Raw genomic sequence first — 12,972 nt, forward strand, 5'->3', positions numbered from 1 at the left:
GCACATATTGCAGTGAGCAAGACCTGGTTGTTCAAGAGACTGACAATAAAATTATCCCTAAAGAGACCAAAATTGATTGAACTGTCCTTGAGAAACCTGCTTCAAAGTAGGGACTTGTATGAAATTACATATTCACATTTCATTTGCTTCCATTAACAATGCTCACGTTTAGATCTAAGGGTAAAAAGATGCTCTGGTCTGGAATGGCTCTGGAACTAAACGCCTCCCCTCTGCAGTGCAGGTGGCAGAGAGGAAAAACTAAAAGACTGGAATTCACTGGGCTTTTTTGTTGAGCACCTTGAAAGATTTCCTGATTTCAGGGTCACTCAAATACCATCTCTGGCTCCTATATTTTAATTAAAATGCATTCCCTCACTTCCTGTTGTCCACAAATGAAAATGTCTATTTAAAAATCGGATTTGTTTTTTAAAGCATATCAACTCAAACATTTCAAAGCTCCTTCAGAAAACACAGTAGATCAAAAGTCAGCTAACTTTAAAATGTTATAGATTTGAGTTTGAGAAAGACCAGCAATTATTCTATATGAATAACATAGAACCAATGAACCAATAGCATCTGTCTAGGGATCCGGAGAAATGTTTTACATTATGTAGTTTTGAAAAGAAGATTCCAACTGAGAAAAAAAAATTGGGATAGCGAGCCTAAGAAGTCCATATTTGATGTTGTGGCATGGAGCCAGATTTCAGCATAGACTTGAGATGTGTATATCTAATTTTTAAAGAGTCTGAGATATCAGAAACTCTTGCCCCTGTGTGTACCTTTAAAGCCAAAGTGTCAGTAAAGAAAATAAATATGTGCTTCCAGACCTAGCCAAAATCATCCCTGCTTTTAAGGATGCTATTGTGGCTTCTCCAGGAGCTGTCCTGAAAACCAATCTGGCAAAGCAACAATAATCACCCCATAGAACACATAATTTGTGTTTATTAGACATCAGAACAGATCGGGAAGAATTCCTCAGCTGGAGCAAAGACATACAGAAAGCAGAAACTACAAAACTCAGGCCACAGGAAGCAAGATACAGGAAAGACATACAGACAGTCCCCATCAGGCTACACACAGATTGAACCTATTGCTTAAAAATCAACCCAAACACATTGAAGTCACTTGTTCACAATGAACAATCTATTCACTTAAAAGGGGAGGGGAGAGTATATTTTTTAAAGACCAAGTACCACTTTTTTGGTGTGGGGGGGAATCAATTACCATCTTATCTTCTCTAGCAGAACCGTGGGTCCATCTCTGCTAGGCTTAGGGTACATTTGACCAAGATTTTTCCAACTGCTCTCTCCAAATCATTCCACAACAAATCAGTCGCTGAGGTTTCTGAGCACAAGGGCTACTACACCGACACTGAAGGCCTGATAAACTTAGCAGCAGTGAAAATATATTTATGTGTGTCCCGTGTGTATTCTGCATGCTTGTTAATGCCTGTGCAGCTATGTTGATCCGCAAAGAAGGGTGCTTAGGCAGCTTAATGGAATCCATTTGGGGTGAAAGGTGTGATTTTGCCCAACGAAATCTCCCCCTCGCAGCTCAGCTCCCAGACCGACTGGCCAGCAGGGTCACCCTCCCGGGACGTCTGAGAGATTCGGGACATTCGATCGAAAGGGCTTGCCTCCTCCTCCTTGTCCACCTCTGCGTCCCCCGGGGTCACCGCGTTGGGGATCCGATGGATGTAGGCAGCTGCGATCTCCTGGTGGAAGGCGGTGTCCTGGTTGTAGGAGAGGAGCTCGTTGCTGATGTTCACCGTCTCCACCTGAGTGCGGGAGCACAGGTGACTGCACCCCAGCAGTTGGGCGAACACCTTCCGGAAGTCAGCGTTGAAGGCGTAGATGATGGGGTTGAGGGAGGAGTTGGCCCAGCCGAACCAGACGAAGACGTCGAAGGTGGTCTCGCTGACGCAGAGGAAGCTCTCGGGGTGTCCGTTGCAGAAGGGGACCATGCAGTTAAGGATGAAGAAGGGCAGCCAGCAGCACACGAAGACCCCCATGATCACCGATAGGGTTTTGAGGACCTTGGTCTCCTTCTTGATGGATGCCCGGAGGCCCGTGTCAGGTGCGCAGGTGTCGCGGCTGCGGCAGCTCTGTGCGTGCTCCGCGGCCCTCTCCAGGGAGGAGATCCTACGGATCTGCACCTGAGCAATGCGGTAGATGCGCGTATAAGTCACAATCATGATGGCCACCGGGATGTAGAAGCTGATGAGCGAGGATGAGATGGCGTAAGTTCGGTTCAGGCTGGAGTCGCAGTTCTCCGCACTCCTATCCGACTCCCCGGCTTCCTCCCAAGGCGTCCCGTTGGCCAGGTTGGATGGAGGGTCCAGCCCATCCCTGGAGCCCACTTTGTCCCTGTGCCAATGGAGCTGGACTGGGATGAAGGAGATGAGGATGGACAAGGTCCACGCCAGGCCGACCATGACCAAGGCCACACGCTGGGTCATCTTGCGCTCGTAGCAGAAGGGTCTGGAAATGGCCCAGTAGCGGTCCACGCTGATGACGCATAGGTTCAGGATGGAGGCAGTGGAACACATGATGTCGAAGGCCACCCAGATGTCGCAGAAGGCCCCAAAAGGCCAGTAACCCGCCACCTCGGCCACCGCCTTCCAGGGCATGACCAGCAGCGCCACGAAGAGGTCGGACACCGCGAGAGAGACGATGAACACGTTGGTCATCTTGGCGCGCAGGTGGCGGCTGCACACGACGGCCGCGCACACCAGCACGTTGCCCAGCAGGGTCCAGACGATGAGCAGGGTCAGGAGGCCGGCCGTGACCACCTGCGCTGGCCCCAGCAGCGTCGCCCCCTCCGAGTCCCCCACGGCGCCCCCCTGCGCCAGCTGCTGCTGCCCGGACCGCGCCCGGTGCGAGGTGCCGTTGCGCCCCAGAGGCAGCATATCGCGTTCGGCGGCAAAGGCGGGCTGCGCGCGGTCCTGACTTCTGCCCTCCGCCCCCCGGGCGGCCCCATCAGGTATCCGGGGGATGGCACCCCGGGAACCGCAGCTTAAGGGATCCCTGAGTCCCGGGGAGCGCTCACCATGTGCTGCGCTGGGGGGGTCCCCGGAGCGCGCCGGGACCCCTCTCGCATCCTCAAGTGCCACCGGCTTGGTGGCCGCGGTGCGCCCCTCCGGTGCCGGGGAGCGGCTGGTGTTCGCGGGGCTGTTCCCGGCCGCCGGCAGCGCACCAGCCGGTGGCGGCGGCGGCGGCGGCGGCGGCGGCGGTGGCGGCTGTGTCTGGTTCGGAGCCGGAGAAGCGGAGAGCGAGCCGCCCCCGAGGGGGCGGGGGCGCCGGGCGAGCGCTGCCTGCTCGGTCCCCGGCTGCTCCCGGGGCCGGCGCTCCCGCCCCAGCGCCTCGGCGCTCCAGTCTCCCGCGCGCCCGCCCCACCTATGCATTGGCGCCCTTACTCTGCACGCAGAGACCGCCAGAGTCTGGCGACCAAACCCGCAGGTTCGGGAAGCGCCCTAGTACCAGACCCTGGCCCTGGGAAGACCCAGACCCGCGCCCCCAGGAAGCTGAAGAGGTGCCAGCCCAGCCCTGGTGCCCTGGCCCTGACCACGTTTGTAATCACTGGCTTCTAGACCGGGAAAGTGTTTCAAGAGGAGGGCTTTGGATTTCTCATAGACCGAAGCCCCACTCTGGACTCTTTTCCTGCCTATGTGACCTTAAGAGTCTTCTTTAACTTCCCTGGGCTTTGGTTTCCTCCTCCACAAAATGGGGGGACGATTCTTTCCCCATCGGGTGGTGTAGGTTTCAGTGAAGCCAGGAGGTGATTTCTCCAGGGAACATCTCCTCCCAACTTCTCCGAGCATCCATCCTAATACTGACCTCTTGGGAAAACCCTTTCGCCTCGCCCACCCCCAATCCTTACATGGCTTTCCCTTTGGGGAACAATTCGGGTGAATACAGCAGGCAAGCAGGAGGGAGGGACCTCCAGCCAGTCCAGGGTTTCCCCCTGCAGGGTGCTTTCAGACCTTCCTTCAGAGGGGTGGATGGATTCCTGTCTCATTCTTAACGGAAGAGGAAGCTGACACTTGAATAATGGCCCAAAGCCCAGATTCTTAAAACAAAGGTGGGGAAACACTGGACAGAGTGGGCGGTGTGCCTGGATCTCACCTCCCTCCCAGCTGACAAGCTCCAGTTGTGAGTGGTCAGGTCTGGTGTTAAGCTCCACGGAAAGCAGCTGCAGACAGAAATGGACGAGGCAGCAGGGTTCTGCCCAGTCTCACTGGAGACCCGCTGATCCACACACCTGTACTGCACTGAGATCTAGAAACGGGCTGGACTCTCTTATCCCTTCTTTAGTCTCGCTCCATCCTGACCCACCTGCCCCATCCACACTGGCCCCCACCTGCACCCTAGTCCCACAGCCAGCCTGCTCGTCCTTAGACAGCCTCTCCCCGCTCAAACCGTCTCCCTGCGTCAGTGCTTTCTGCTCCCATAGATGACAAGACGCTCTGTCCAGCGGTCTATGTCTAAAACTAAGGACTTACTCACACTTACTAGTTCCCCTCCCCATCTCCTAGGTGCTGGACCACCCCTCTCTCCACTGACATCCCTGCCCGGGACTATTCCTCCTCTAAGCTGTTTCATGATGACAAGATCCTAGCCTCTGGGTTCTATCCACTCTCCACTCGGTGCCAGACAGAGTGATCTTTCTCAAATATAACTATGAGCCTCTCATAATGAAAAACCTTCAGTAGCTCCCTGCAACCCTTGATCCTTTTAAGTCTTTTAACCATTATGTCCTTGCCCAGTGCCCCAGCTTCTGCCCCTCCTCCACACACAAGCTGGATTCAAACCACTACCAACACACACACACACACACACACACACACACACCCCACAAATGGTAATTTCTCTAATGCGTTGTACTGTAATCCCCCACACTGAAATTACCTCCATCCCATCTTGTCCTCCTGGGGAGCAGCAACATGTGATATTAGAAAAGAACTTGGACTTTAGAGACAGGGGGTTGAATTTCAGTTCTTCATTCACTTATCCAACAAATATTTATTGAGCACCTATTATGTCCCAGCTGCTGTTTTATTTGCTGAGAATACAAAGGTATATATATGTCAAGGTGTAGCCACTCAGTTGTGTCCGACTCTTTGCAACCCCATGGACGGTAGCCCACCAGGCTCCTCTGTCCCTGGGGTTTCCCAGAGAAGAACACTAGAGTGGGTTTCCATCCCCTCTTCCAGGGGATCTTCCCAACTCAGGGATCGAACCCAGGTCTCCCACATTAGAGGCAGATTCTTAACCCCCTGAGCCACCAGGAAGGCCAATATATATACATTGCCCTTTCCTTCCACAAGGTTATGTCTAGTATTGGGTATAGGCTTTAATCCAAGAGTCATCCAGAGAAATGTACAATTACAACTGTCGCAAGTGCTATGCAGGAAGAGTATATGGCCTTATGAAAGTGTACAATAGGTGGGATTGACCAAGACAAAATGTTTAGGGAGGTCTTTCCTGAGGAAGTCTCCCTTTGTGTTGAAATCTCAGTGAAGAAGGCAAAGGGGAAAAGAGAAGGAAAGGCAGGGCAGGCTGGAACAGGTATTGACTAACTCTGAGATTTGGGGAAGCTTATTTGATTTCTCTGAGCCTCAGTTTCCTCATCTTCAAAACGAGTTGATCGTAGTAGTTTAAGAGATAAATGTGATGATACCAGAATCATTCCAGTATGAGTGATGACCTGGGCAGGCACCAGAGGAAAGGGTAATACGGAAGAGAGGATGTTCAAGCTGGAGCGTGAAACAGGGTTCACCAGCATTCTGGGGTTGAAAGGGCATTCTTAGCAGAGGGAACAGCATGCAAAGGCATGAAGCTTCGTCTGTGAAAAGACAGACTTCAGAACTCCAGGACTTTTCCCTCTGTTATCCAAAAGACCAGGTGTCTCATCATTTAGGGAAATTGAGATTTTCCTCTTTATCCACAAGACCTTAATGCAAGCAAATTAAATTAATATGCTGCCAGTGGAGGAGGCAATGGCGCCCCACTCCAGTCCTCTTGCCTGGAAAATCCCGTGGACGGAGGAGCCTGGTCGGCTGCGGTCCATGGGGTCTCGAAGAGTAGGACATGACTGAGCAACTTCACTTTCACTTTTCACTTTCATGCACTGGAGAAGGAAATGGCAACCCACTCCAGTGTTCTTGCCTGGAGAATCCCAGGGATGGGGGAGCCTGGCGGGCTGCCGTCTATGGGGTCGCACAGAGTCGGACACGACTGAAGTGACTTAGCAGCAGCAGAGTGCTTCAGCCCATGTCTCTCCCATCCTCACCAGGAGCAACTTGCCTGCTAGGGATGATGGTTTTGTGTGAGCAGTGGCTGCCCTCTCTCATCCAAGCTCTTTCTCCACATTTTTTCAAAAGAACTGGGCATACAAAGTGCCCAGGGAGTCTGGGCAAGGAGTCTCCTGGTCAGCCTGAGAACCAAGGAGTTTCCTGGGTCAGCCTCAGAATCCAGCCTCATCGGCACAGGTTCTAACCAACAAGGCAACTAAATAAACTCCTTCTCTTATTTTATCCAAGCCAGAGCCCTGCCCTCAGAGGATGACAGAGACAGAGTGATCCTCTCACACGTTTGGCTCCTGCAAAATTGTACTAAGAGGATTTTTCTTAGACCATTTTAGGACAAAGGGAGTTTTCCTAATTCAGCCAGCTAATAGCTTTCCATTTCAACTCACTGATCCTTCTTTTTCTGAAGATGTATTTTAAATTGGATTTGCTTCTCTGAGACATCCAGCTAAATCAATAGGCCAACAGCCAGGGTTTTGCCACTGCTACTGCCGTGGCTAGCATCAAGAGTCAACTCTCTTATACACCAGGGCAGGCTTAGTTCCTTGCCTATGGGATACACACAGGCTGGCAACATGCTCAGCTTGGCTCAGCAGAGCCCGAGCAGGTAGGTAGAGGTGAATTATCAGCCTCCATCCCAGAGGTGGGAGAAGACCTCTCAAGCACACATCCACTGATGCTGACCTGGGGGTCTCTTCAAACCCAAGGGCTGGTTCCCTGGGCCCCACCCCTTCCCACCTCAGAAACACAGAAAACTGAAAGCGGCTTTTCCTGGCAGGTAAAAGTAGCTATCCCAGAAGTTAGCATATTCATGTAGCTATCCCAGAAGTTAGCATACTCATGTAGGGTGGGAGAGGGCTTTGCAAGTCAGACAGTCCTGGGTTCAAATCCCTCTTCTCTGATATACTAGCTCTGGGACCTTGAGCAAGTTACTTAACCTCTCTGAGCCTCAGTTTCCTTGTCATTAAAATGGTAACACACATACTTGGAGCCTGGGGTGAGATGGAGCACATGGTCAGTCATGCACCCTTGACCAAAGCCAAGTCACACGGGCAAGTGAGAACTATGCCCTGTCCACTGAGAAGGCCAGGAGCAACTGTGAGCAAATATAATCAGCCACATGGTCCGCAGTATGATGTCATTGTTCCCAGATAGCTCCGACAACCAACTCCTTCTCTCTGTCCCCTCTGCCACCCCCAATTCAGGTCCTCATCACATGCCGCCCGTACGGTCACCAGAACCTCCCTACAGGTCCCTGGTCTTGGTGTCTTCTCTCCTCTCCATCTGATGCTCAGCCATCAAGAAGTTCCTCCTAATACACAGACGGGACGACTTTCATCCACTTAAACACATTTTCATGATGCCTCATGACCCACATTATTAATTATTCACCCAACTAACAAACATTAATCTGTTAATCCCAAACTCCTTAGCACAGTCTGGTCACCACCTATGTACCTGTTTATCCACCTGTTATCAGCCTCATCCCTTGCCTCCCAAGTCTATCCCAGTAGACCCCATCTTCCACTCACCCCAAATGCCTCCCTCGTCTCCCTGTATGCCTAGATCTTTCGGGTCTTCCTTTCGGGTCTTGCCCTAGATCTCTCCTGCACCTGAGATGTCCCAACCCCTCTTCTGAGTGGGAGTTAACTCCCATTCACCTTTCAAACCTAGTGCAAGTGGACCTGCCAGATGGGTCTTCCTCAGGACTCCAGGGAGGTAACCATTCAGTGCTGCTGCAGCACACGGCACCGACCACTGTTACAACTCGCAGGCCCGCTCTCATGTGACAGTCTGTTCACTTACTGTTTGCCTATCTTTCTCCCCAGGGCTTCCAGGGGGCGCTAGTGGTGAAGAACACTCCTGCCAGTGCAGAAGACATAAGTGAAAGTGAAAGTCGCTCAGTCGTGTCCTATTCTTTGCAACCCCATGGACTATACAGTCCATGGAATCTTCAGGCCAGAATACTGGAGTGAGTAACCTTTCCCTTCTCCAGGGCATCCTCCCAACCAACGGATCGAACCCAGGTCTCCCACATTGCAGGTGGATTCCTTACCAGCTGAGCGACCAGGGAAGCCCAAGAATACTGGAGTGGGTAGCCTATCCATTCTCCAGGAGATCTTCCCAACCCAGAAATTGATCTGGGGTCTCCTGCATTGCAGGCAGATTCTTTACCAACCGAGCTATCAGGGAAGCCCCAGAAGACATAAGAAACATGGATTTGATCCCTGAAAAGTGAAAAGTGAAAGTGAAAGTCACTCGGTCATGTTCGACTCTTTGCAACCCCACGTGTGCGTGCACATGCACACACACAGACACCTTTCTCCCCCTGCTGTAAACCACCTGAGATAAAGTTATCTCAGCCCCTTGGACTCAGCTTGGCTACAAGGAGCAGAGCTGGTATTTGTTGAATGAATAAAAGAAAAGCATTGTGGTAGAAAGGGGAGAGTGCACCAATGACCCATTTGTTCTCTGTGCTGCCCTTGTGCTTCTGGCAATTAAAAACACAAGCAAAAATGATGCTCCTTGTTGGAAGCACCTCGAGAACCGGCTTAACTCCTCGGCCATCTCTTCGGCAATGATGTCATGTGGGGATATGAGGGCTGCAAAGATGGAATCTCCCAGCATCCACTGGCCTGCATCAGACTCTCCATGAGCAAGATATATGCTTCTTTCTCCAGGTCACTTTGGTTAACATGACTAATACACCGATGAGTAAGCCTTGCTCCCTTTCTGGTGGCTTCAAAAGGAATGTTGCTCAGTATCCACAGGGCACCGAGATCTTGGTTTATAAATACCAGCCATCTCCAAGAGGACTCAGAGAATCTCAGAGAAATGGCTGAGGCCAGAGCTGGGTGGAGAAGGTACCACACGAGTGCAGGACATCTCATGGTGCCAGAAGATAAGAAAGTGCTCAAAGAATGATGGAAATGTCGAAAGGACATGGTAACCAAGTTAAAGGGGCTCCCACTTGCCAAATCTGGGATAATGTGAGCATCAGAACTAATAATCATAATAGTGGACTATAATCTACTCAATAAAGTGAAAATCCATGAATTCCTTGTGAAAAAAAAAGAAAAGTGAAGGAACAAGGAAGGGAGGGAGGGTGGGAGGAAAGGAAGGAAGGGAAAGAGGGCAGAGGAGGGATAGATTGAGAATTGGGGATTAACACACACACTATTACATATAAAGTAGATTAACAACAAGGACCTACTGTGTGGCACAGGGAACTATACTCAATATCTTGTAATAACCTACAATAGAAAAGAATCTGAAAAAGAATATATATGTATGTTTATATATGTGCAACTGAATCACTTTGCTCTACACCTGAAATATTGTAAATCAACTACAATTTAAAACATAAAATAAGTTTTTAAAGAAACTTTAAATAAACGTACTGATTAAGAGCGCTTTCAAAATTAAAAAAGAATGCTTTCAGCTGTGCATAATGGAAAGGCTGACCATTCACAGTTTAAGCACTGAAGATGTACATACTGGTAAAGAATTTGCCTGCCAATGTAGGGGACATAAGAGGTGTGGGTTCAGTCCTTGGGTCAGCAATATCCCCTGGAGAAGGAAATGGCAACCCACTCCAGTACTCTTGCCTGGAGAATCCCATGGACAGAGGGGCCTGATGGGCTATATAGTTCATAGGGTCGCCAATAGTCATACACACCTAAAGCGACTGGACACAGCACAGCAGGAAATTCAGAGGAAGCCAGCAAGGGCTGGTGCAGAAGCTCACTGATCCGACTAAGGACCCAGATGCTTTCCATTTTTTCGTTCAAATGCTTCACCTTCTCAACACTGTGGCTTTGCGTCCTTGGGGCCTCGTGGTCACAGGATGACTGTTATGGCTTCTGGCATCATGACCAAGTTCAACCTCCAGGTGCAAAATGGGGGCAGACTATGTCAGGGGGACTTTTCTTGATGTGTCTCTCACCTGCCACCAGTGAAGAAAAGCTTCTTAGAAGGACCTTCTGTCTCATTAGCCAGAAGGGAACCACGTGGCCACCCCATCTACAAAGCAGTTCGAAAACTGTTTACAGGACCAGGGAAAACGGAACAAAGTGCCCGTGCTTGGCTTCAACAAACCGTGGGTCGTCACCTGAGACCAGGGACTTTGCATCCCCATCCAAAGTCAGGGTTTTCTTAGCAAGCAGAGGAATTGCATCTGCAAAGGCAGTTAACCATGTGTGGCATCATTGATACTTGCTAAGTACCTGCTCGGTCGACACTGTACTGAACATCAGAGATGAATTGAAGAGATGTAGACTCAGCCCCATCCCGGGAGCTCACAGCCTGTAAACTCCCCCATCACAGCGCTCCGTCTGGAGTCTGGAAACCCCTGCACAGCTTAATCAGGAAGCGGTGACCTCACCAAGTCGTCTGAGTTTCTCCAATAGCAAATAAATAACATTGAAGTTAACTTTTATCGGAGTCTATGCGTGCGTGCTCATTGATGTCTGACTCTTTGCAACCCTGTGGATAAGCCCGTCAGGCTCCTCTGTGAAATTTTCCAGGCAAGAATACTGGAGTTGGTTGTCATTTCCTCCTGCAAGGGATCTTCCCAACCCAGGGATCGAGCTCATGACTCCTGTGTCTCCTGCAATGCAGGCAGATTCTTTACCACTGAGCCACTGGGGAAGCCTTTATCGGAATATAGTTGCTTGACAATGTTGTGTTAGCTTCTGCTATGCAGCAGAGTGAATCAGCTATACATATACATACAGCCCCTCTTTGTTGGATTTTCCGCCCATTTAAGTCACCACAGAGCACTGATTAGGGTTTTCTGAGCTATACAGTGTTTTCTCATTAGTTATCTATTTTATACAAAGTATCAATAGTGTATATATGTCAATCCCAACCTCCCAACTCATCCCCTCCCCCGCCATAACTTTTTAAACTTCATAGCCAAATATCAAATAAATGCACACTTTCTTACTGAGCTTTCCATAGCATTGAAACTATCTTCTAGTTGCCCATTTTTATCTTAAAAGATCTTTAAGCATTCATTCATTTATTTGTTCACTCAACAGAGTTCCTCCTCTCCCAGCTGGGAACACAGTTGGGGGAAAAAAACACTGTTTCTCCCTCTTGGGAGAAACACTTATAGTTAAGTGGCTAAAGAAAAGGACCACCATTACAACGATCTGATACATAAATGTAGGATTAAAAGATAACTAGACAAGTGTGAAACAGATCACCAGTCCAGGTTGGATGCATGAGACAAGTGCTCTGGGCTGGTGCACTGGGATGACCCAGAGGGATGGGATGGGGAGGGAGGTGGGAGGGGGGGTTCAGGATGGGGAACACATGTAAATCCATGGCTGATTCATGTCAATGTATGGCAAAAGCCACTACAATATTGTAAAGTAATTAGCCTCCAACTAATAAAAATAATTGGGAAAAAAAATTAAAAATATATATAAACTAAAAATAATAAAATAAAAGATAAATAGACATAGAAAGGGAAGCTAAATGATGTGAAGGTTTGTAATAGGGACAGCAGACCTGGTCCAAGGCTGAATGAGGACTTCCCTGAGAAATCATTGTTCGGATGGAGATCTGAAAGATGAGGAGGAAATAAGTAACTGAAAGGAAGAGGAAACAACAGGTGCAAAGGCCCTAGGGCAGGAGGAAACATAGCATACTCAAAAAAATAAAGAAGCTGGTCAGTGTGATGGAACACAGAGGGAAAGAGAAACAGAAGCACAATGAAAGTGACATGAGATCAGGCTAGGGAGGTGGGCAAGACAGACCTTGCAGGACCCAGGGCCAAATTAAGGTTCTCTGTCTCAACACTGAGGAGAAGTCACGGGAAGGTGTTAGACCTGGGAGGGATAGGAGCGTGTTGGCCTTTTTCAAACTCCACTCCAGCCTCAGCGTGAAGGACAGACCAAGAGAGGTGAGGATGAACTGGAGAAATAAATGAGGATGCTACTTCAGAAGTTCAAAATGGAGATGATGGTGGCTTGCAGTAGGTGGTGGTGTTGGAAGTGGGAAGAAGTGGATGGAACCAAAGTATTTGGGGGTAGGAGTGACAGATGTGGCCATTGATTAGAAATGAAGCATAAAGGCAGTTTAAAGACAGCTCTTGTATGTCTGACTCGGTAAGAGACAGGCTGGTACAATCCATAGGGATGGAAATACAGAAGGAGAACTGGCCAGAGGAGTGGGAAATCTTGAGCTTGGTGCTGGATGCAATCAGTCTAAAGTGCCTTTGAAACATCCAAGTAGGCTGCCGGAAATAACCAGCCTGCAGTTCAGAGGTCAGGCTGACAATGCAAATTTCAGAACCAACAGTATCTAAAGAGTAGGTAAGCCCTTGGCCACCAAGGAGAGCAGTGAGAAGCCAAGTGGATCCTGTATAGCTCCCTGCCAGAAATTCCAACACCAAATAGCCAAGAAGAGGGCCATGAGCCTGCCAACAGCTCCGAGAAGGAACCAACTCAGAGGGAGGGTGTCATCGAAGCCAAGACCTGATTCACACTGCTTACCTGCTCCATCTGCAGACAGGTAAACTGAGACAGAGACAGCTTGGTATTGCCCTGGACCACCCAGCTTTTTCTAGGGTAAAGGGAAAAAGCATTTCCTATGGATGGTGTAACAAACTGCACAAACTTAGTGGTTTAAAACATCACAAATCTATTATGCTATCA

The 12,972-nt window shown here is 49.5% G+C and overlaps 1 protein-coding gene across 1 annotated transcript; it reads right to left on the reverse strand.

Annotated features, from left to right (window-relative positions):
• Window positions 1–922: 922 nt before the first annotated feature.
• On the reverse strand, window positions 923–3,419 carry DRD5 (dopamine receptor D5). The gene has a single exon (XM_020908699.2). The coding sequence runs from the start codon at window positions 3,401–3,403 to the stop codon at window positions 1,493–1,495; it is 1,911 nt and encodes a 636-aa protein (XP_020764358.2). The 5' UTR covers window positions 3,404–3,419; the 3' UTR covers window positions 923–1,492.
• Window positions 3,420–12,972: the final 9,553 nt, after the last annotated feature.

Source organism: Odocoileus virginianus, chromosome 29 (genome assembly GCF_023699985.2).
Source record: "Odocoileus virginianus isolate 20LAN1187 ecotype Illinois chromosome 29, Ovbor_1.2, whole genome shotgun sequence".
NCBI lineage: Eukaryota > Metazoa > Chordata > Mammalia > Artiodactyla > Cervidae > Odocoileus > Odocoileus virginianus.

What these genes read in the sequence shown, in the direction of transcription:
- DRD5 (XM_020908699.2), bottom strand. Translation starts at nt 3,403, where the DNA reads ATGCATAGGTGGGGCGGGCGCGCGGGAGACTGGAGCGCCGAGGCGCTG.